This window comes from Mesocricetus auratus, unplaced genomic scaffold (assembly GCF_017639785.1).
Source record: "Mesocricetus auratus isolate SY011 unplaced genomic scaffold, BCM_Maur_2.0 Super-Scaffold_100023, whole genome shotgun sequence".
NCBI lineage: Eukaryota > Metazoa > Chordata > Mammalia > Rodentia > Cricetidae > Mesocricetus > Mesocricetus auratus.
Genome location: NW_024429204.1, coordinates 26557112 through 26580760, shown reverse-complemented (window position 1 = coordinate 26580760; position 23649 = coordinate 26557112). Strand labels below are relative to the sequence as shown.

At 42.9% G+C, this 23649-nt stretch overlaps 1 protein-coding gene across 4 annotated transcripts in view; it reads left to right on the top strand.

Annotated features, from left to right (window-relative positions):
• Adcy8 (adenylate cyclase 8) overlaps nt 1–23649 on the top strand; it is a 203587-nt gene that overhangs the window by 97035 nt on the left and 82903 nt on the right. For all 4 annotated transcript variants that reach the window (XM_013119532.3, XM_013119531.3, XM_005078687.4 and 1 more), the window contains exons 6-7: nt 14950–15108; nt 18744–19014. In XM_013119532.3, coding sequence (XP_012974986.1) covers nt 14950–15108; nt 18744–19014 — 430 coding nt within the window. The remainder of the gene's footprint in view (nt 1–14949; nt 15109–18743; nt 19015–23649) is intronic.

Sequence of the window (23649 nt, the reverse complement as noted above, 5' to 3'; positions counted from 1 at the left end):
ACAAACCCATATTTTCCCAAAAGCTGGCAAGAAATTCCCCTGGAGAAAGACAGGGCATTTCTTTAACAAATGCTTTGAGAAGCTCCTGGTGACAAGGGCATTGCTTTCAAGAGTAAGGTAAATGGCAGAGACAGCTGGCCTCTATGTTGTTTGTGGGCCACAGGTCTTTCTGATGGACTCCGCACACCAATGAGCAGCATATGTAACTGGTGGAAGACATCTTCCTATATAGAGTAAAAGGGGCCAACCAGACCAGGTTCAGGGGCACAAGGTGGCAGACAAGCAGGGGAGATATAGAAGTCTTGAGTCTGAGTGACTTCAGACCAAATTTGCCATTCCTCCCTTTTCTGGGCAGTGTTACATTTTCACTCCTTCATTTTAAAAGGGAGGAGTTTGAGGATCAGGAGCCAAGAAATTCTAGATACCTTGTCTCTCCTTTGATACCACATCCAATATCATTTTTTTATCTGGTCCTGCCATATTTCACTGCCCTAGCTCCTCCGCTGGACATCTCAGTGATACAAGTAGATCCATAAAAATTCTGCAGAAGAAACCTATACACAACCAGGACTCTACAAAAGCTACCATATTTCTATGCCAGTGAGAAGTAAAGAAATAAGATCCTTCTAAATCTCTTCAATATCTTTCCATCAGCAGAAACCACACGCTTGTCATGGCTGTAGCTTATCTTCCGTGCCATGTACCACACTGTAAGAAAAGTGTAGGAAGGGCTGGAGAGATGGCCCCGTGGTCGTGAATGCAGTCTGGTTTTGCAGAGGACGGGAGGTCAGTTCTCATGACACTCATACTGGGCTGCTCACAGCTACCCGAAGCTCCAACTCCAGAGGATCTGACAACCTCGCTGGCCTTTGCAGGCACTCACACAATACCCACCCCCAATACATGAGTGCACACACAGACATGGACACACACACACACACACACACACACACACACATACACACACAAATACACAAAATTGAAAAATAAATAAAATCATACAGTTGACACTTGCCTTTAATCCCATCTAACCTTCCCTCCAAACGGTCTTCAATATCAACTCAAAAATTTAACAGTGATCATGATCAATTTTAATGGACTTTTTAAATGTGCCCATAATGTTGAGAAGAGAGATGGAGGGATCATGAGGTAAAACAGCAGTGTATTATATTTTGCTATGAGACTCAACAGAAACTGGAGTCTCCACCATTCCAAATAGGCAGAGAGGCTACAAATGTCAACTTTGTTCCCTGTCTTCTGTACTGCAGAAGTTCCCACCCTTAGAGACTGAACAGATGAGCCAATAGGCTCCAACCCAAAGTTTCCTTTAACTCAATTTCCTTTGACTAATTAACTGTTCATTTGAAGACTTGAGACTTTGGCCTAGAAACAAGGACCAAGTCTGATGTTTTAATAGATCTTAAGAGACACAATGGGACCTCCACAACCAAGCAGATATGATTCTTATTCTGTCTGCCAGTCAATAACTTTGTAAGCAAAGGTTTATTGAGCACTTTCATGTGCCATATTTGGACCAAACCCTGGGAATCCAGGTGTGAATGAATTTTCTCTAAGCCTTGGCTCTGCATGGCTGTAGAGAGACCACATGGGTTTACTGATTATAAAGAGAAGAAGCCAGACAAGACATCCATGAAGCCTCTATCAGTTATGAAAAATCTGTGCCTTATAGCTGAATAATAAAAAAGCACTGTTGACATTCCATAAGACTCTCTATTTCAAACTTAAGCAGAAGGCGTGTCATAGAAACACATTGCAGAAGAATTGAACATGCTTAGGTCACGCTCATTTCTCTTTCTGCAGAGAACCTTGTACCTGGCCCTTCTGATGGCCAATGTAAGGCTTTTCTGGAGCTTCAGAGCTGGATAATGAGAAGTGAAACTTAAATGAGTTGAAATGGTTCAAGGTCATTCTCTTTCCCTCGTTTATTAAGTACCACTTCTACTTCCTGAGGATAAGACACATTGGTTGCATATTTTTTAACTGCGTGACTCACAGCCTATTAATACCCACAGAACTCCTTGATTATAATGTAGGAGACTTGAGGTCCAGCATTAATTCTTCAGTTAACAAGAAACAGTGGCACAGAGGAATGAACAAGAACACTGGATTGGGGCAAGGCGTTGTTGTAACTGGCTCAGGATTCTTCTAGAATCTCACCCTAATGAGAATCCATGTTACTAGCTTTATGATTAAGTGATTACTCCTTACAGACTATCACTTGCACATGGTGCATTTGCTTTATTCTACATCAAAATACTTGTTCCAAAGGGGTGTATGTGTGTGTGTGTGTGTGTGTGTGTGTGTTCCAACTGGAAAAAATATATATAGTGTGTGTGTGCATGTGTATGAACTTCATATAAATGTGATACACATACAACATGAACACAGGCACATGGCCACACACACACACACATACACACACACACACAGATTGACTATTCAGTTATAAAAAAGGACCTTCTGTAATTTTTAACAGCATGGTTAAGTCTGGAAGACATCATGTTAGGTGAAATAATCCAGGAATCAAAAGACAAATGCTTCAGAATGTGGTGTCTGGGCAGGCTGATTTCCCAGGAGCAAAGTGAGCAGCAGCTGGAGGGTGGTAGTTCAAGGGTGGAAATTTTCAGTTGCAAGAATAACCCTAAAAGACCCTGTACATCACTATAACTGCAGTCAATTATGTATTGCATTCTTGAAAAATGCTTATAGAGGTTTTCTTATGACAAAAAATGAAAACCAAATAAGACAAAACATACCAGATAGCTGGATTTAATCATTCCATGATGTATTCATAAAGGCAATGTTGTATACAGTAAGTACAAAATACTTTGTCTGCTAATGAAAATGAGAAATAAAATATAATAAAACTGATTATAAACATTTGCAGTAGGCAAGACCCAAGACAATCGAAGTAACTGAGGGAGAACCAGCTAAATATCTCAGTGGCTAAAGGTGCTATCTTGTAAACCTGGTGATCTGAGTTCAATTCCTGGAACCAACATAAAGAGGAATGAGAGACGCAGCTTCATAAAGCTGTGACCTGACCTCCAGACAAGCACGCTCTCACAGAGTGGAGGGACACACACACACACACACACACACACATACACACACGCACGCTGGCATGCACGCACACAGATGATGATGATGGTGGTGGTGGCGGTGTTGGTGGTGATGGCGATGGTGGTGTTGGTGGTGGTTACTCAGAACCGAAAGGCAGGCATTCCATAGTTCCAATTCCTCTAACCTTGCACTCTTGCTAGAGACCACTAAAGATACAACTATGACCCTTGATCCACACCACCTTGGAATTTGTTTTCTCCCTCTGCCCACGCTAAGGCAGCAGTGGCTGCTACCCTGCGTCCCATGGTGTCTGTAGAAGGTGGAAAGACGGTGGTGAGAAATGTGGTTAGAAATGCTTTGGGGTTCTTGGTATCCCCAGACTGTATCCCTGATGCAGGATTGTCTTGGAGGAATGTCACTCACAGGTAGTCCTCTTCTCTGGAACATTCTCCAATAGATGGGCTCCTAAATTGGTGCATATACTGCCACCTCCAGTCCAACTTTCTGTTGACCCTATCCAGGCAGTGCACGGCTCGTCTTTGTCCCTAAACCCACTGTTTAAAAGGAAATTGCTCCTGGGTTTCCATTGGCAGGTAATACTCAGGCTTTTTTTTTTCTTACACACTTAATCAAAATGTGTTACCATAAATTTCTACTGGTGAAAAAAACAAAAATAACCGTTTCCTCTTTCATGTGCTTTTACTGAGGTAACTGCATTGTAGGCGTTAGTATTCAGGCATCTGTACTGGTGACCTTAGGGTTCTGACAGGATGCACCCTCAGCTGCAGCCACTAAGAGCACCACCTGTGCACATTCATTTTGTTCCCTTTTAAAAGGGCCCAACCACCTCCCATCCTTCTCCCTCTCTATTTCTTTCTCCCCCTCTCTCTGTTCCCCTCTGTTTCTCTCTCTCTGCTCCTCTTTCCTTTCTCCTGCTGCTCCTGTCCCCAGAGGCCAGTCTTCCCCCTCCCATTCCCCTTTTTTATGATCTCCCTTTCCCTAATAAAAACCCTCTCTTCTTTAACCCTGTGGCAAGTTTTCTTTCTCTCTCACACACACTACTTTTTATTTTTAATTTACAACAATAGGTCTTTAACAAAACAAAACAAAAGGTTTTCCCTCCCTACTTTGGAGACAGAGGCATGAAGATTGAGCCATCATAGCCATCAGGAATGATGAAAGCTGTAGGTGTATGTCATGTATATGTGTCTATATAATCATACACGCATGTGATGGGAGTGTGTATATGCATATATGTCCTATGTGCTTATGTATGTATGTGAGTGTGTCCAGCAATGAAGAGGACCTGTGTGATAACGAGCATTCTAAACTCAACAATGGAACTACTACAGAAAGCACTAGGCTGTATCCTACAGGCAATGTGAAGTCCAGGCACTGTGGGAAAACCACAGAGCCCAGAATGGCATCAAAAGATATCTATGAATATGAATAACTTCCGTACCAGTTGACGCTGGGTGAAGGAAACAGTTGAGAGATACTTTTCTACCAGCTTGGGAACCAGAGGAACCTGACAGAGGGAAATTGCTGTGAAATAATAGGGAAGGGTGGGAACACTAGAAGCTGGGGCCTCCGATATTAACTAAGGGACAATATTTAAATGTCTGTCATGATGTTACATTTTAATTGACATTATTCTGATTATTTTAGTCGGGATTCCACTGCATTAAAGGTCCAGTTTGTTGCTAGATGTGACTGCCGTGGAAATTCCTTTAAAAGGAAGAGATTTACAGGGCACCTGTTACATCAAGTAGGTAGTTCTGGATTCGCAGCAGCAGACCCCATCTGTCCCCATCTCTTACTTGCCATGTGGTCGCAGACTGTGACTTAACATAGAGCCCCATGGCCTACTGTGAAAAGTAGAGGCCAACGGGTTCCAGCAGGAGCATTCCTTTAAAACCCCAATCGATAAATAGGTAGCATGCATGTTGGCACAACAGGAATACTCTTAACATTTATTCTATCTTAAATTATATATGTGGGGGATACGCATCTTTGAGTACAGGTACTCAGGACATCTAGAGAGGAAGTCAGGTGCCCGGGAGTTGGAGTTACAGGAAGTTCTAACATGAGTGCTGGGAACTGATCATAAATCTTCTATAAAAAGAGAATGCACTCTTTACTGCTGAGCCGTGTGTCCAGCACCATAAACATACTTCTAATAGACTCTTGCAGATTGGCCTGAGCTAGGTGGTAGAAAATTCCCCTTAACACAGATGCAGAAGTCATTCCTTCTAGGCGATGCTTTAAAAATACTGACAGTTACTTGCGTTTATTGAAGTTATTTGGGTGTGTTGAGCACCGAGGAAAGGGTTTGTGTATGCTAGTCCCTTCTTCATAAAAACCCTAGGAGTTAATTGGAAGTGGCAGGTAAAATACTGAAACACTCTATGTGGCTACATTGGACAGCATAGTCAGAAACATTGTCGGCATCAGTGTCAGCCACAGACAATTTGTTCTGCTGAGTGGCCTCAGACCACCTAAATGGACGCCCTAGAAATAAGTTGGCAAGTGAGGGAAACAGAACACACTGAGGTCAGATATGGTTCGGAGTCGCACAACTAGTCAGTGGGAGGACAGGGCTGCCAGTCTGGAGTCATCTACAGTCATAACCAACATGCTGTCTACTTCTCAGCCCTACATGTGTTGATCCCCACACTCAGAATCTGCCACCAATACCTAAAAGGCCAAAGAATAGCTTAGGAGACCCCATATTCATTCCTGAGAAAACATAGCAGAACTAATATTAATGGAAAAACTCAGTGAGCATCCAAGAATTGCATGAGGATAAGCCCTCGTCAAAATAACCCCATAGCAAACACATTCCACTGAAAACACTTGACTTTAGAAACAAGCACTTAGGTAGTTAATGGGGAGTGAGGGAGGGCAGGATCTGAATGTAACGTTATTCCTAATGAAGCGTTCCGTACCATCTCACGCACGGCGGTTCATAGAAGCCAATTAATTAAAATGGGTTTAGGTAATAGTTTCTGTTACGTAGACTGGAAAGTGGCCCCAGATGGATCCTTCTGGTATACCCTGGGTCTATCTGGGGGATCCTCACTAGCTGATGAGATGCCGGAGTTGACAGTGGCCTCTCCGCTCTCTGCAATGCTCTTATTAAAGAGCTCTAAAAGGTGTCCTTGATGAATCTTAATGAAATTTGCAGAGTGGAGTCTTTTCAACGCAGCTGCTAAGAAGCCACGGCAGCAACCGCGTTTCCCCAGCAGCCCATTTAGAGCAAAGGTCCCAATCCTTGCAGCAGCAGCAACCCTGCAGGACAAGGACCGAAACGCAGGAATCATCATGTCGGTCCTCACTTAAGGAAGGATGCTGAAGCATTCCCAGCTCCCTTCCCGTTCTCTCTACTCCTCCTCCCTTCCGCTGTCTCCTTCTGCTGCCTCTCCCCTCCCTTCCTGCTTCCTCTTTCTGTTCTTCTCTCCTCTCCACCCCTCTATCTCTCCTCTCTCTGTGTCTCACACACACAATGCTTTTTCGCTGTTTCTCTCCCCTCACCCCATCATCCTAAGGTCCATTCCTCATCCTCTTTGAAAACGTCACTGCATAAAGCTGCATTGTCGGTTTCCTATTGCATTTACAAAACACCCGGCAGAAAGTCGCGTTTGCCTGCGGTCCATCACGCCTGGCCGAGCGTGGTGCCAGGAGCGCGGGGCTGTTTGCTCTCTCTGGGCAGATCGAGCAGCAGAAAGAAATGAATTGTGCTGCTTATCTAGCCTTCTCCTTTTTGCTTACTTTGAGATCACAGCACATAGGATGGTGCCACCCATATTCACAACCTATCCCCTCAGTTAATCTTCACTGGAAATGCCTAAGCGTGCGCCTCGTTAATTCCCTGGGCCAGGGGTTATGTAATCTAATCAAATCAATGATTGAGATTAGCCATAAATAGCAGCCACAAACCTGCACTCCTGTTAAGATGCAGTCATTTGAATGGCATTCAGCATCTATCTGTACTTATTCTCAACAACGCTAATGTGGAGGGATTCTTCGTCTGCAGGCATTACACTGAACAGCCTTGACACCTTAATTCAGTTAATACAGAAGCCACACGAGAAGCTATTGTTTTCTTCAGTTTCCACGTCAAACTGAAGCTGTGATAGGATTCAAACAAGCAAGTGATCCCCAGACAGATGACACACTTCCGCTTGTCCAGAGCAGAAGCAAGGACAGGAGCCCAGAGGCAGGAAAGTTGTCAGAGAAGTTCTGTTGTGCCTGCAGGGTGGAGAAATGGGAACCCATGAGACACCGTAGTTTATGTTAGCAGCACATGGCACAGGAGATTGCTATGGCTTTGCAGACATGGATATGGGATAACGGGATAACGGGCAGAAATACATACGGGGTAAACGGTTTTGTTTATTTTATTTTATTTTTAGTGATTGTAGCTCTCTGAATGAACAGAGGCAAGCAGAGCACAGGGGACCAAGACTGCAAGTCATAGCGTAAGCAAACAGGGTCTACAAAGTTCGGAGCACCTGCTATCAAGCAAACAGGGTTCATAGTGCCCACTCCAAGCTTCAGGGGCTTTCAGTAATCACAGCTGCCCTCACAGAAGTGAAGGAGGAGCCCACCAAATCCTGATAGCTTTTGCCAGACACTGCCTGTTTACAGAAACCAGTTCTTAGGCTTGCAGGAATTTTACATGCCAGACGACATCAAGATGGGTGCCTCAAACCAGACATGAGAGGAATGTTTACACCACAGTCATTGGAAAACTTTATAATTGTAATCTGTTCCCCCAGAGATGCTTGTGAGACACTTCTCAGCAGGACTCTGGGTCTGACCCTCAAATGTAGTGTTCTGTGGAATGTGAGGGAGGGCTACATCAGTTCTCATCAACAGAACCAATTTCATATCAGGAATATCTTATCCACAATGGAGCCTTATTTCATCTCTTGCAACTGGTCTACACATAGCCCATCACAGCCTACAGTGTGTGTTTGTGTGTATGTGTGTGTGTGTGTGTGTGTGTATGTGTGTGTGTGTGAGAGAGGGGGGGCAGGTTGGTAGACATATATGAGTTAGAATTAATAACGCATTCATGGATCATTGATCCTTGCTTAATACTTACAAGACTGTGTATTAGCCAGGATTGTCGAATGTCTATGGCATTTTAAAAACTAACAAAAGGGCAAGATTGGTGCTTACATTTAGCAGTTTAAACATAAAGTACTGACAGGTCCTTCAAGTTCATATGAAACAGGTGACTGTTTTTGTGGCGCACCTCCTGAGTCTCATGATGTGTGGAATATACTTTCTGTGGCATTGGATCTGAGATATCCAACGGAAGATGGAAGAGTTTGATTCTGGTTCTTGGAACAGAAATGTATGAACTATTTGTTCCATTCTCCCTAATTTTGAAAGCTACACCTCCCCTACAGCTATAAGTTACTATTTGTATTTGTCAAAGTTTAGTTACAGTCATTTTCATTGCTATTAAGTGAAAAGTATTAAAATTTTTAATATGGATAAAAAGGAAGACATCTACCATGAAAATCTAATTTATAATATTATTTCCAAAATGGGTTTTACTGCTTAATTTAAGAAAACACAGCAGAGCATACTAAATGTTGTGTACTCCCCTTTAACCCATGCTGAAAGCCAAACACCAAATATGATTGTAACTGAAGATGTGGCTTCCAGGAGCTGGTTTGTCCATGAAAGTTTTCTGGTTCAGCAGGGTCCCACCACCCTTCTCAAGCCCAAATAAACACACAGACACTATATTGATTATAAACTGTTGGCCGCTGGCTAGGGCTTCTTGTCAGCTAGCTCTGACTTAATTATTAACCCCTTTCTATCGATCTAAGTATTTCCACGTGGTCTGATCTTACCAGAGAAGGGTTGTTACTCCTTTATGATCTACATGGTGACTGTGTTGGCAGGCCCTCTCTGCCTACGTTTCCAAGAATTCTCCTTGTCTCCTAGTCCCACCTATCTTCCTGCCTCATTGGCCAAACAGTGTATTTTTTTTTATTCACTAACCAATAAGGGAAACATATACAGAAGGACAACTCTCATCACTGCTTAGACTAGAGGTGGTTTGTACTGGTGGACTAGTTCCCTTGTAAGAATGCCCACTGGAGAGCTATTGATCCAGTCTCTCCACCATATGAGCATACAGCAACAAGGCTGGCAATTGCAAAACAGAAGGCCTTCCCCACACTGAAGCTCTGGCAGCTAACCTACAGAACTGGAAGGAGTAAATTTTCTCTTCTTTGTGATTCCTGTCTGTTCTGAGTCACATTGATATAGCATCATGTGCTGACTAATACATACATTAAAGCATAGAAAAATAACTTGCTTTTATCTTTGATCATTATCCTACACCTTGGGAATTATAACTCCAGGAAGCTTTCCATATTTACTTATAAGAAACCATGTTCCCAACTCAGAAACTTTTAGGGTTTTAAAGGGAGGCATGGAAGCAACAGGCCATCTTCCATGGTCAATGTGACCTACAAGGCATGCTGAATGGTTCCTACATGCTGTGGCAATTACACAGCTCCCAGCAGGGAGTACAGATACTTGGAACAGAAAGGATAATTAATATTGAGAGGCATTAAGAAAGAAATGATATTTCCTATCAGTATCATCTCCTCCCACACAAAGCCCCCGTCTCACAGCATTGGGTCTGTGTCAGATCTGGATAGAAATCAAGTATCCAGGATAGCTCATTTTCACAAGCTGTCCCAACAAAGGATGGCTAACTTGGATATACAAGCCCCCTGTCTGAGTCTCTCACAGTGCCATGAAATGAGAGAGTGCCATACATCTTCATGAACAAGGACAGAAATGAACGGATCATTGCTCTCACTTTATCCTCCCAGAACCATCTGGTTTCAAAGAGAAACTCAATGTGAGACCTTCCTCATTGTCTCTTCTATCCCATAAACATCGATGCAAAAATACTCAATAAAACATTGACAAATTGGCTTTCTTTAAGGGATTTATTGACTTCTTCCAACTTTTTGTCTTTTCTGTGATTTCTTTAGGGGAATTTTTCATCTCGCCTTTAAAGGACTCTGTCATATTCATAAAAACATTTTAAGGTCATTTCCTTCTGCTTCATCTGTGTTGGGATGTTCATGTCTTGCTGCCATAGCATCACTGGGTTCTGGTGGTGTCGTATTGTCATTTTTGTTGAAGGTATTCTTACACTGGCATTTACCCGTCTGTTCTTACAGCTTGTGGTGCTTGTGCCTATAGGAGCTGTTCTTTCTACTGGGATAGGTGGAGCTTGCTGGTATAGGGGCTGCTGATGCCATGGGGAATGGCTGGTCAGGGGAGGATGATGGGGTTGGTGGGTTTGGGTGGCAGAGTAGGTCTTGTGGGAACAGAGTCCACTGGGTAGCATCAGTGGGGATGCACGCTGTCCGCAGGCCTCTCACCTGCTGGCTAGAGGCTAGTGTCTGCTCCAGAGCAGTGATGTTCCACCATAGCTGGGGGCTGGGAAGGGCCCAGCTGCTTTGCTGATGCTGACTTGGAAGGGAACAGGGCACAGGATGTGCCCTGAGGCTTAGAGCACAGAGGCTGGGATGGTTCAGCTGGGAGAACAGCCATTCACCTGTTCTTCCAACTGGCGTGGGTGGGTGTTTTGCCTATAAGGTCTGCTGATGTTGCTGAAGAGGCTGTCCAAGTGGAGGATTCTGGGGCAGGTATGGGTGGGCTGCACAGTGGGTCTTTTCAAAACAAGTTCAGTGGGTGGCAACGGTGGCAGTGGTGGTGTGGCCAGCCCCACAGGTCTCTCACCTGCGGGCCCCACAATATACGTCGTGAGGTCCATTTTCATCATTTGTAGAATGCTGCTGGTAATGGCGTGAGGTCCAAGTCTGGACAACCCTCAGCTAATGCAGCTCTCTTCCATCGTGAGCTCCCTTCTTGTCCTTCCTCTTCTCTAGAGAGTTAAAGGCATGCTTCCTCCTGGGCACCTGAGGAAGCAGCAGACAATTTAGCTAGGTTGGTTGAAGCTCTTCTCACTGAGCAGAGAGAGAGCAGCCATCATTTTAGAAGAATGGGTAGTAACTAGAGTCATCAGTTCATAACTGTGTATTGGTCTGACTATGAGCATGTAATTAAAAACGCATCCTTTAGAGAAACTGGTAGCTAATATTGAGTGCTCACCAGGCTAAGCCTTCCTTCCACATGATCATATGAACCATCTTTGCCTCTCTATAAAGGCCTCATCCTCCTTTCCATTGCATCCGTGAAAACAAACTCAGAGGTGAGTGGTACTGTCCTAAGCACCATGGCTAGTTAGTAGAAAAGCTTGACTTCAGCTTCAGTGCATACTCCATGCCTCTTAGCAGAGCTAAGGAAGCACATGGGCTGGCAGAAGTTCAGTGTCTATGCCAAACCCAAGGACTTGATGTTAGGCACAGGCACTGGAGAAGACAGGAGTACAGGTGTTGATGACACAGGAGAGCTGTGGTCATTTGACTCTTCATTATAGCTGACTGGGTTCCTCTCTGAGGGGGTTGAGCCAGTGCTGCCCCCAACTTCCTTTTTAACTCTGAGGAGTCCCACAGGCCTCCACCAAGATCTGGTCTGGAAGCAGTCTCTTGGTGGATCTATGCTGTGCATTTTTCATTAAGTCTACACAGTTTTATACTCAGCTTCCTTTAAACCAAATCCCAGACAGGACAAAATAGAAGCAACACAGTAAGGAAATGCTAAGTGTCCTTATGACTTTGATCTTGTAGAAGAAAATAAAAAATCTCTCTTTTCATTAAGACACTCCAGTGTATTCCTGCATAGTGTTAATTACCTAATGACATTAGCACAGCATGCTGTATAATACTCCTTCATACTCATTGGCAAAACACTTTAACATCTGTTTTCCACTTTGGGGTTCACAGTAATGCAGACACAGCCTCATTTTACCATCACAGAACCTCTAGGTCAGCCTAGGCTACCTTCCCAGGTGGTCATACCAGGGAGGCAGGCTTTGTACTTTCTTGAAAAAAATCTCTGCACTACCAGTTTCATGGTGGAATCCAGCTTACCAGCTCTGTGGCTACACAAAAACCCACTAACTTTCCTGACTTCAGTGCCTTCATCTGCAATCAGAAACCAAGTTGTCCTTAATACTCCAAGCACAATCTCTATCTATCTATCAATCAATCAATCAATCTATTTATCTATCTGTCTGTCTGTCTGTCTATCTCTATCTCCACTTAATCTTGAAAATTCTGTTAGTATCCAAATCTTAGAGTTGTAGGACAAAGGAGTAAAATTTCTCAAGTGAATGAAGCCAGTGATGGACGGAGTAAGACTCAAACTCAATAGACTGGTGTTGGTGCAGTACGTGATACTAACCCTTAAGCCATGGTGACAAACATTTAATGGGAAAGATGTTAAGTATAGACAGATAGTTGATCAGTCAGGATAGCATGATTTATGCTGAAATAATTGTGATAAAAATTACATTGGTTAAATGGTCGTGTGATACTTGTTTGCACATGCTGAGATCTTACTCCGAGAACAAGAGGCAGAACCTGTTGGTTCAGACCTAAGCATGTTTACCACAAATGTTCTCTGAGATCCCTTATCCAGGAGCAGGCTGGGATGCTGACTCTGAAACAGGGAAGAGGGGGAACCACCAACAGCTGATGATATTCAAAAAAGGTTTCCACCTTAAGGGCAGGAAACCTGAAAGGTGTATCTGCTGTGGGAACAAGACGCAGGAAGCTCAGATGTGGAGAGAATGCTTGGCCTTGCTCAGAAATCCTCACTCAGGAACTGGAGCTTGGCAATTTCAACAGGAATCCCCCAGTCATTTTTGCTAGATGGTGTAAGCACCCAATTTGATGACATTTTACTGCCTATGTGCTGTTTGTTATTTGTTTTTTTTCATTTTTTGTTTTTTACCCAAAAGCCTTAACTGCAGGGAATTCTTTCTGCTCTGCCCAGTGTTCTCAACTGACTACCTTAAAGGGATTTCCCTGGGTGTTGCAAGCACCTTACATGATGATATTATCTGACTGCTACTTGCCATTTCTTCTTTTAATTATGCTTGCTACATACTTAATAAATTCACACTTTCAACACTGGAAGTCTGGCTATGGTAGATTTTTCTCCAGACAGAACAATAACAAATATCTCCCAACAGCTCTGTGGTTTGAGTAGCAGATTTTGTTTTCACTAACAATTCATATTTGTTATGGGACAGTGGAAAATGGGAAGGAGCCATTCACTGGCCGTATTCAGGATCACGGTTAAGAAACTCTATTTCACTACAGATATCCCATAGCCCCTGTTAGGCAATATTCCCTAGCCTTGTATATATACAACTTGTGTTGTAGATGTATCGATTTCAATGAAGGCCAACAGGCAACTAATACTTGTGGAAGAGAGAAAAGCTGTCTCACCAGAGATAAAACCCTTCTGATAGGCTAACCAATTGTAAGAACTCAGCTCTCAACACATACAAGCAACACTAAATGAACAACACTTTTAAATATGTTTACAATTCAAAATATTTTGTTCTCCCAGTTTCAGGGAGAGCAGATAATTTGAATATAACATTTTCAAGGTTTTGTACAAATACCCCTCGGGCCAGAATTGAGTTGCATCTCAAGAAACCCTGAAACTATAATAAATTGAAAATGCATTTCAATTCCCTCACTTGCCAGACACCACAGTTGTTTTACACCATTGAGGATTAGCTGTTGATTGTTTGGAATCCCATGATTGAGTGGGGGCTGCTTCTCACTGCCTGTGCCTAACACTGAAGGGATTGTGCTGGTACACATCCCTGACCCAGAAATAAATACTGAAACTCAGAACTCAAAGTGGGGTCTCTAATAAATAATGAACAAAAAAGAAATGTGCGTTGCCATAAAGTCAAAAGCAAAACAAAACTGTCAAAGCCAAGCCATCATCATCCAGACCCCCTATAATCTGTTATAACTTAAGGACAAAGTCAGGTTCCAATTTAATTTTTTATACCCAGCTTTAATGGCCATCAGAGCTACATCTGTACCTTACATACGCAGACAAATCTCATAGACACATACCCTTGGCTGTCATGGCACAGAGACCCAATGAGAAGATCGTGGGACTAGGAGTCAAGGAGGATTCTGGGAAATGTAGTCAGGAGCAGAGACTTGCAATGTGATTGTGGGAGGACAGGACATGTCAGGATGGCGTCCTCGGAAAGATAAGTCCTTATAAAAATATATATTAGTAATTATGGGTTAATAATTACGTCAGAGCTAGCTGATTAGAAACCATAGCAAACGGCCAACAGCTTCATAACTAATATAATGTCATGCGTGTTCATCTTGGACTGACGTGGCACAGGGACCAGGCTGGCAGGAAGAATGCATGTTACACTTGAGTATTCAAATGCTAATTCTTCCATGAAACTCTGATAACTGGAAGGATTCTGCTTTTGTCTGAAAACCCTAAGATTTGAGCCATACTCTTGAAGGCTCCTTATTAACCTACTCCCCAAACTTATGTTTAATCTTTGTTTCTGGAAACAACACCAACAGGTTTAGTACCCAACTGTGAATAAACTTGAGGTAGATTGTTTGCACTGCACTTTGGTGCAAGTTCTATTCCCAGTAAAAGCTTCATGGTTTTCTTCTCATTGGGCCTCTGTGAACACCATCCTTCAATCAAGCCTCATGCAGAGTCTTGGATCCCCCACTTCTGCTTTTGGATATGGCTTCCCTATTGGCCAACAGTGCTTAATGTACAGAAGGACTTCCCCTATCACACAAGAGATAAATTGATGGAACACACAGGTTTGATGCTGCCACCTCAGCCCCACTGATGGTCATCCTGGCCTAATTAGTCCTTTCCTCCATCTGTCAACAGATATGTGAGATCCAGAACGAAGCATGATGTTGACATGCGAATTGGAATCCATTCAGGCTCTGTGCTATGCGGTGTGTTGGGCCTGAGGAAATGGCAGTTTGACGTCTGGTCTTGGGATGTGGACATTGCAAACAAACTCGAATCTGGAGGAATCCCTGGGTAAGCAAAGCAAAGCCCTTTTTTGCCTAACTTTTTCATTGTCTAACTTTGTGATACCAGGTTTTCTGTATACAGCATTCAAAGATAGATATCTAGGAGTTGTTCAGGAAGAGGTCAGCTATTAAAGCAACATATAGTACTGACCTGAAAACTCTAAGGAAATATCTAAAGATGACAAAAATAATGATGCTGATGAGGCACTTATGTCTCTGTCATAAAAAGCCTTGGTCCTTTGACTTGGCTACATATTGTAACCGCAGCATTATAAAACACTCATGAGCCGGGCGCTGGTGGCACATGCCTTTAATCCCAGCATGCAGGAGGCAGAGGCAGGCAGATCTCTGTGAGTTTGAGGCCAGCCTGGTCTACAGAGCGAGTTCCAGGACAAGCTCCAAAATAATACAGAGAACCCCTGTCTCAAAAATAAATAAATAAATATTTTAAAAAATAAGTTTTAAAATCAATTCTATTTGGCAGCCAAGATTAAAACCTATTGACCACCACATATACATGACAGTGGGGTCCATTCCAAAACTTCATTACTTTCTTTGAAAACTCATCTGCATTCCAACTCTGGTTGGCAAGACTGGTTGGTCCTGAACCTCCGGATACAGTAGTGTACTGAAAAGCAGAATGAAAGTAGTACACAGATCTCTGGGTTTCACCCTCAGGATTTCCAAATCTGTGTGTCTGGTCTGGGATCTAAGCAACATGCCTTTCTAACAAGTGTCTTGGTAGCCGGGATACAGCTGGTGTCCATATTATACAAAGACTGCTGTTCTTGAGCTATTGGTCAAGTGGAACAACATATATAGAATCCTTCTTCCATGTTCAAGAGGCACTAATTATGACTGTGGTCATAGTAGTTATTCAGTCACAAGACCTGAGAGAGGTCCTGACAAAGGATATCCTGTCTCCACCTAACATGCTAGCATGATAGGGTAGTGTACATTCATTGTCTCAGGGCCACAGGAGGAGAAAGAAAAACAAAAAGACAGGGCACATTGAGAATGAAAGAAAAAAAGGAAGAGGCAAAGGAGGTAGGAGGGAAGAGAGAAAAGGGGGTGAGGGAAAATGTTTGTTCCCTAGGGCTGTGGGAGGAATCAAGTCATATGAATAAATCCATGGAGACAGACAAGTCTTTGGCTGCAAGGATTGTATTTAGGTAAGGAGAATACCACAAGATGGTTAGATTATATGCACTACCATTAACTATTACGGTTATATTACAAGAAAACATCAGGTTCAGCTGACAGTCAGCACATGAGGATAATTATTATATTACAAGAAAATGTCAGGTTTAGCAGACAGGCAGCACATGGGACTATTCCTTGAGCACAAATTCAAGTCCTTAGAGGAAAACCTAGTCACTGGACCATTGTCTCTGAAAATGCCTCACTTCAAAGCCCACGTTAACAGCAAAGACTTCCAAGACGAACTCTCAGAACCCTAGTATCTATCAAAAAGCATCCCGGTGCCTACTGATTGGAACTTTGATAGAAGAATTGGCATTAAACGGAGGCTAAGATCCCTTTATCTACTAAAAACATGACACTCACTTAACATAGGCAAGTATGAGCACAGAGCAGACTGAGAGGATGCAGCTTGAAGATGAAATGCCAAGAGAAGCTGGTATTTATTATGCTTATTTTAAAAGGGAAATCAGCCTTCAGACTTTACAAAGTCCTCCTAGGATGCTCATTTTTTCCTAAGAGGAGAAGGCAGTGTCTTCTGGTGTTTAAACCTTAACTCTATCTTACTGAGCAGCTCGGGGCTCCTGATTTGTGGAATATGAGTTCCCATGCTTCCAGGTAAAATACCACAGAAACATTTTGGATTTATCCAGCAGGTGTCTTGAGAGAAACCAGGCTGCTTTCACACATTTGCTTGATTATCTCGGACTGGAACTAAATCGATAAACTTGGAGAGTGTGCCCTAAATGGGTAGAAATGCATCATCTGTGGTTTTGTTTGTTTCTGCAGTGAGCTGTTCTTCCCAGAAAGCAGGAATTTGACAGATGGGTTAAATGGTCAGAGAAGGCAGTAGAGGACATACTGGAAGTACAATGCATTCTTTAAAATGCCCCTAAATTTAAATTGAAAGAACTCTTCATGGTTTATTTCAATGTATTACTTCTGGAATCACAAAACCCAAGCAGAGAATTAGGCATCTTCTTTACCCATTCATTTACTCAATGGAGCAGAGTTTGCTTAGCAAACTGTTAAGTTAAATCCGGAAGTAGGTCATGTTTAGCAAGCATGCAATCGCATGCTGAATTGAGGGAAACGACAATGATTTGAATAGCTGAAGACAGCATGGGGGCCAATAGGGAAGGCGTGTCTGACAATATGATTTGAATGGCAGAATCAGTGACAGAGTTTCATTTAGAAGTCAAACTGTCTCCTTGAGCCTTCAGAAGGCATGGGATAGACCACGGTGAGATCACAGTAGCATTTTAAGACTATTCCAAATAACTTAAAGTATGTGCTCTTGTTGCCACAGTGCTCTGTACAGTGTTTTGACTACTTTACACAAATCAGCTCTTGTATTTTCACAGTAACATTGTGAGGCAGGTCTATTACCTTTGCCATGCTTGTGGGTGACAAGTAGACTCAGAAAAGTTAGGTAATTTTCCACAAAGTCTTCTAGCTAGAAAGTGGAAGAGTTAGAGTTGAAACCCAGCAATCAAGAAACCAAGTCCACCATCATAATTCTTTTGCTACTCTTCACGTGGCACGCTACAACCCAGCAAGTATCTGAGCTAGACAGTTGTGAGAAGAGCTAATATCTTCCTTCCTGATACGGGATTACAGCCTGAGGCTTCCACAAATCAAGTTTGAACCTAATCAAGTCACACATTATTTCATTTGAAGAAAAAGAAAAAGGAAACTTGGATTGTGAGCTACATTGAGTTTGTGAGTGAGCCCTGACTGCTGCCAGCTGGAGTGTCCCATGTTGCTCTCTGCTCCCTTGGATACATATTAGAGGGGAAACCACATCTTCCAGTAATTTTCTAAAAAGGCTGACCTATGTATCCCTGTGGACATACGAATCTGAACCTTAACCGGGTGGTAGGGGTGCACACCTTTAATCATCACACTCGGGAGGCAGAGGCAGGCGGATCTCTGTGAGTTCGAGGCCAGCCTGAGCTACAGAGCAAGTGCCAGGACAGCCTCCAAAATAATACAGAGAAACCCTGTCTCTGAACCCCCCCCAAAAAATCTGCACCTGTAAAAGAGTTGAGACCGAGGTACCGATATATAAAAGTGACAAGTTGGGGCAAGCTCTGAGACAGTGAGGGAGCCATGGTCTAAGATGATTCTGCTCTAATTGGAGTTCAAGAGCGTCCTCGCCATTTGTTTCTCCAGGGCAGTCAATGCTATTGAAAGAAACCCCTGGCTCATAAAGGGTGTTGACAGTAACAGTCAAAAGAGGCTGCTCACTGGGACCACTGTCAGAGCCGTTTGTGTGGGGCTGCGGTGCCCTTAGATGAAGGACTTCCTGTTTCATCTGTTTTTCCCTACACTTCCGAGGGGGATGAATTTGTCCTCAAGAGTGTGCTGTACCCATGTCCTATGTGCATCTCTAACTGGGCAGCATGAGGAATTACAATGAACCCTTCTCTGTACACACAGGAGAATTCACATTTCCAAAGCCACGCTGGATTGCCTCAACGGTGACTACAATGTGGAAGAGGGCCACGGGAAAGAGAGGAACGAGTTCTTGAGGAAGCATAACATAGAGACCTATTTGATCAAGCAGCCTGAGGAGACTTTGCTGTCCTTGCCTGAAGACATAGTCAAGGAGTCGGTGAGCTCCTCGGACAGGAGAAATAGCGGGACGACATTCACCGAAGGATCCTGGAGCCCAGAACTGCCCTTTGACAACATCGTGGGCAAACAGAACGTAAGTCCTTTCTTCCTTCTCCCAGTTAGCAACAAGTGCATGCCTGAGTGCGTCTCCAACCAATAGCCTCGGAGGAAAGCATCTCATCTTTAACCTTTTCTCTACTGGGTACCATAATTGAAAATGATCAAACAGTTTTCCTCGGGACACAATTAACCTATGTGCGCCGTTTCAGAAAAGGGCAGAAACATCACGTTCCTGACACCCTTTTGCTTTTTGGATGATAAAAATGAAATGTCCTGTGAGGCAGAATTGTATCTATTTTTAAAAAATGCTCATATCGGGAAAGGCCCATGTCATTATAAATGGTTAAGTATATATATGGGAATGACCCCTTTAGCCTGTAGTCCTGAGTCTTCCTCTGAGATTCAAGCTGAGGAAGGCCGCCTTGATGGGGAAATGGAAGGGTGGTGTTTGTGTGTGGGGAGGGGGTGCTCTAGAGAAACAGGCAGTTTCCAAACCACTCATGTGGTTCTAGTTTTCCATAGCATGGGATTTGCTTCTTCTATGAAGAAAACGGCTGCAAAACCAGTACACAAGGAGCAAATCACTACTTATCAAGACTACTTTTTAGAATCATTTATTCAGATAGCAGTATCACATTTATCCCAGCTCTGACAGGCGCTGCAGAGATGAGATTTAACCAGGCTCAGAACCCAGCTGGAGAGAGCAAGTCCATGTCGGAGCTCGCACTCAGAACATCAGCAAAGTACTGGCCCTGAGAAACGTTTTCCCTTTATCCATCCATCCAAAGCATGTGTTGTCAAAGTTATGTTAAATGGTCTAACTCTACCAGCTTTTAAAAGAAACAAATGGGAAAACCGTATGTCCAGGATTTTTCAGTTTCTGACATGTCCCAAAGCCAAACAGAAGCTGAGAGTATTATGGAATATGTAGACCAACCAACAGGATTGTATTCGGATTTTATGAAGATATTAAAGGGTGGTTTTTTGTCATTACTTTCTTTTGTTCTGTAACAGAATATTACTATGGAGCGTTAACTGGCCTGGAACTTGCTATGTAGACCAGGCCGGCCTCAAACTCACAGAGATCTGCCTGTCTCTACCTTTTGAGTGCTGTTGGGATGGAAGTCATGCACCACCATGTCCAATGGTGATTTATCTTTTATACCCACAGATCTGAATATTTCTCATTAGCTCTTAGATTGGAGACATGTATCTGTCGAAAGCCATTTAAAGTGGGACAGGTTAAATGCTGGAAGTCTTCATTTGGGGGTTGGGTTTTGTTTGCTTTTGCATTTGAAGAAGGGTTGGGCACTCAGATACTAGGTTAACCTCAATTCCCTTCCAGTTTCTGGGAAGGGCTATGAAACAGTGTATGCGCCAGACTGTCCCAAGAAAAGCTGCAGACTGAACTGACCCAGCATGCTTTGCAATGTTTGCCCTTAGGCCTTTACTACCTCTTGTGAGTATTTAATTTATACACAAAATGGTATTGTGCCCACACAGGTCATCAAGTTTATAGTGTCTACTTCTTTCTATCCCTAAATTGGCATGCATGTTACGATCTTCTATAAATATAAGGATGGCATACATACTTTGTGAATGCATGCATGGCCAACTGAAGTGCCCCTTCTGTTTCCTCTGCCTATTATGAGCTGGAGTCCAGATGCCCATTTTTATATAGAAGGTGGTATCTGCATCCTTACCTTGACATGCCTCAGTCATTTCATATTAAATCCTCTTTCCTGGTTGGTTTGATTTTATCATTCCTTTCGGAAAACTTCATTGAAGCTAGTTGTGGGGGATTGCAGCGATTCCTTATTGTGCTGATCTCACTTTCTCCTGCCTTCGCTTCTAATAACTGAGAACCGAGAAGGGAGAAATGGAGATGTGTGGTTTCATTTCAAGGCTGGTTGACCTGGTAAAATTTTTATGAGAAATTAAAATGTCCCTTTGCTAATTCCCTCATTGTGATGACATCACATGGTCACTACAGAAGACGTCAAAGTGGGCAATGCATTTGCGTTATAGATTTTGCTCAATGTCTGAGTTTTGCTTAAAATCCTATCTGTACCATCTTCCGTGTGAATAATTTCGATTTATGTTGACGTCTTACTACTAACTAGCCAGGAAATGTGTGCTGACCTCTGTGAATCAATGTGCGTCACTAAAAACGTCTTGGAAATGGTTGAGCTGATTAAAATTATCACAACCATTCAGAGTTTATACTTATGCTTAATGCTAGAAATAGTGAGCAATATGCTCAATTCAGAGACTTAATGTGTCCCTGGAAGAGATCAAGACTGGTCTGGCTGAGCCTACACTGTGCCAAAATACCCAATCAGTTCCACGAAGCCCAGACAATCTAGTGTTTGCATAATATAGATAAACCATGCTTATGCTTTGCTGGGAATTTTCCAGCCAAATTGACCAGATGTTTTGGCTTCTATTGATTCACAGTGCGCGCTTAGGAATATTTTTAATGACATTATACGGCTATGTCATATTCTGGGTTTGTGTATACAGCAGATGTTGGTGTAGCTAAATCCTCACATACCCATTCAATAGTGATTAATTGAGCATCTATTGTAATGCCAACTATAGGGGAAAAAGAGAAAGAAGGAAAGAATTAATGAAAAAAAGTTCTAGAGATAAAGTCAGTCAGTGTTTTGTATGCTTCAGAGAAACGGGAATTATATCTGTTTTTCTCACTGTTATTTGGTACAAAAAGTAAGATAATATCTGATGAAAGTCACATGATATGATTAATTTGTTCGGTGGACGAATGAAATTGTAACTGTGTATAGTTAAGATGTATGGAAATGAGAAAAGCAGCCCTTGGGGAATACTCTACAAAGGTAAGCAAGAATAAGAGCCAGCTGGGGACATGATGTCATGGAAACTAAGAAACCTCGGCATTTCCAGATGAGCAACCATCAACGAATCAAAGGTAGCCAACTGTTCCAAAAGCACGGGAAGTCAAAACCTCCCATTGGAAGTGGGCTAAGGAACATTATTGGCAAGCTACATAGCTGGTGAGCAGAGGAAATCAGACGTCTGGTGTCACAGTTGATTAGAGAGGAAGCAAGGCTTCTCAGAACTCCAATTCTCGCCCTCCTCCCTCCCCTCTTGTAGTTCCAGTCATCCATCAGTGCCTTAGAGGGACAAGTGAAATCTCTAAGAGCGACCCCTCTGGTGAGTTTCCCAGTCCCTGTATGCTTCTTTTTGGTGGTGGGCATGTTTTCTGCTCCTATCTGTCCATCCACATTTGTTACAATTGATTACATGAGCCTGGCTTGGTGCTGACATACATGTTAGTCTTAAGCATCCTGAGGACCATGGCTCTGCAAGCCTGAATGCAGATATGTGTGAGTGTTCTACCCAAGTCTTAATGCCTGGTCTTCCTGGGCATTGGCTCAGTCACCAGGGGAACCTGCCATGCCCTGGATTTCTAAGTGTAGGAAAGTAAGAAAACCAGAAGACAAGGCAGACTGCCAGAACTTAAGATTGCAAAAGCAGAAGTCAGTAGACCAAAAGGAAGATATTGAATATTTTTATAGAATATGCACAAATTTGAAGGCAAGGTTATTGGAATCTCAGGAAAAAACACAAAGCTGAACTTGAAATAATATTTTCATTTTATATTAAATATTATATTTTGCTCTTGTGGTACAGTCTCTAAGATCTCTGTCTAGGCTTGAGCTCCTGTGATTACCATGACTTAGATTTACAAGGCCTGGTCCTTTTCTTCCAGGAGACTGCGGGGTGCAGAAATTTACCAAAAACTGTAAGTGGCATTTAAGAAATAAGGTTATGTGACCAGCAGGGAGTAAATATACCCTTGGGGGGGTTCAAAGACCTTCCCAAAGATTCCATCTGAGTGCTACAAGGACCCTCAATACAAATTGCCAGGATAGAAGTATTTTACAGAAGAAACAGCACAGAGTCTCTGAGGAAAGAAACACTTTAGTGTGTTACAGAACGCCTTTGTGGTTACAGCATGGTGGGCGTGGAAGAGATAGACTTCAGGAGAACACAGAACAGAGGATAGGTTACTCTCTCAAGCTCATGCAGTCTGTGTTTTACTCCCAGGGGGGTGATCTGGGGGTTCAAGCAGGGCAGTGGTGTGATATGATTTAGACGTTCAACAGAATCCTTAGACTGCCTTCTGGCTAATGGTTGGAAGGCGCTGGACTTAGACCAAATGTATATTAAGCTTAGGATTTATAGGATGACAAGGGTGAAGCTTGTACATTGCTGCTAAATTTCCTTTGTGAAGAATATGAATAACTTTAATTGGATTTTATGGCAAGTAAAGTGCTAGGAAGCATGGAGCTGTGCTTTTAGGAGCAAGGCTCTGTGGTTATATATTGTTTATGATTTCTTAAAGCTACTGGAGATCAAAATAGCAAAGTAACCATACTGGTTAGCCGTAGAAGCCAGGCAGTGGTGGTACACACCTTTAATCTCAGGACTCAGGAGACAAAGGCAGATGGCTCTCTCTGAGTTCACCGACACACTACACAAAATTGATCTAGTTCTAAAAGAAACAGCTCATACAATGGTGATGCCAGCACCTGTAATTACACACCTTTAATCCCAGCACTAGGGAGGTGGAGACAGGAATTAGCTTGGCAGAGAAAGTAATAAAAGGAAGAAGAGACAGGAATTG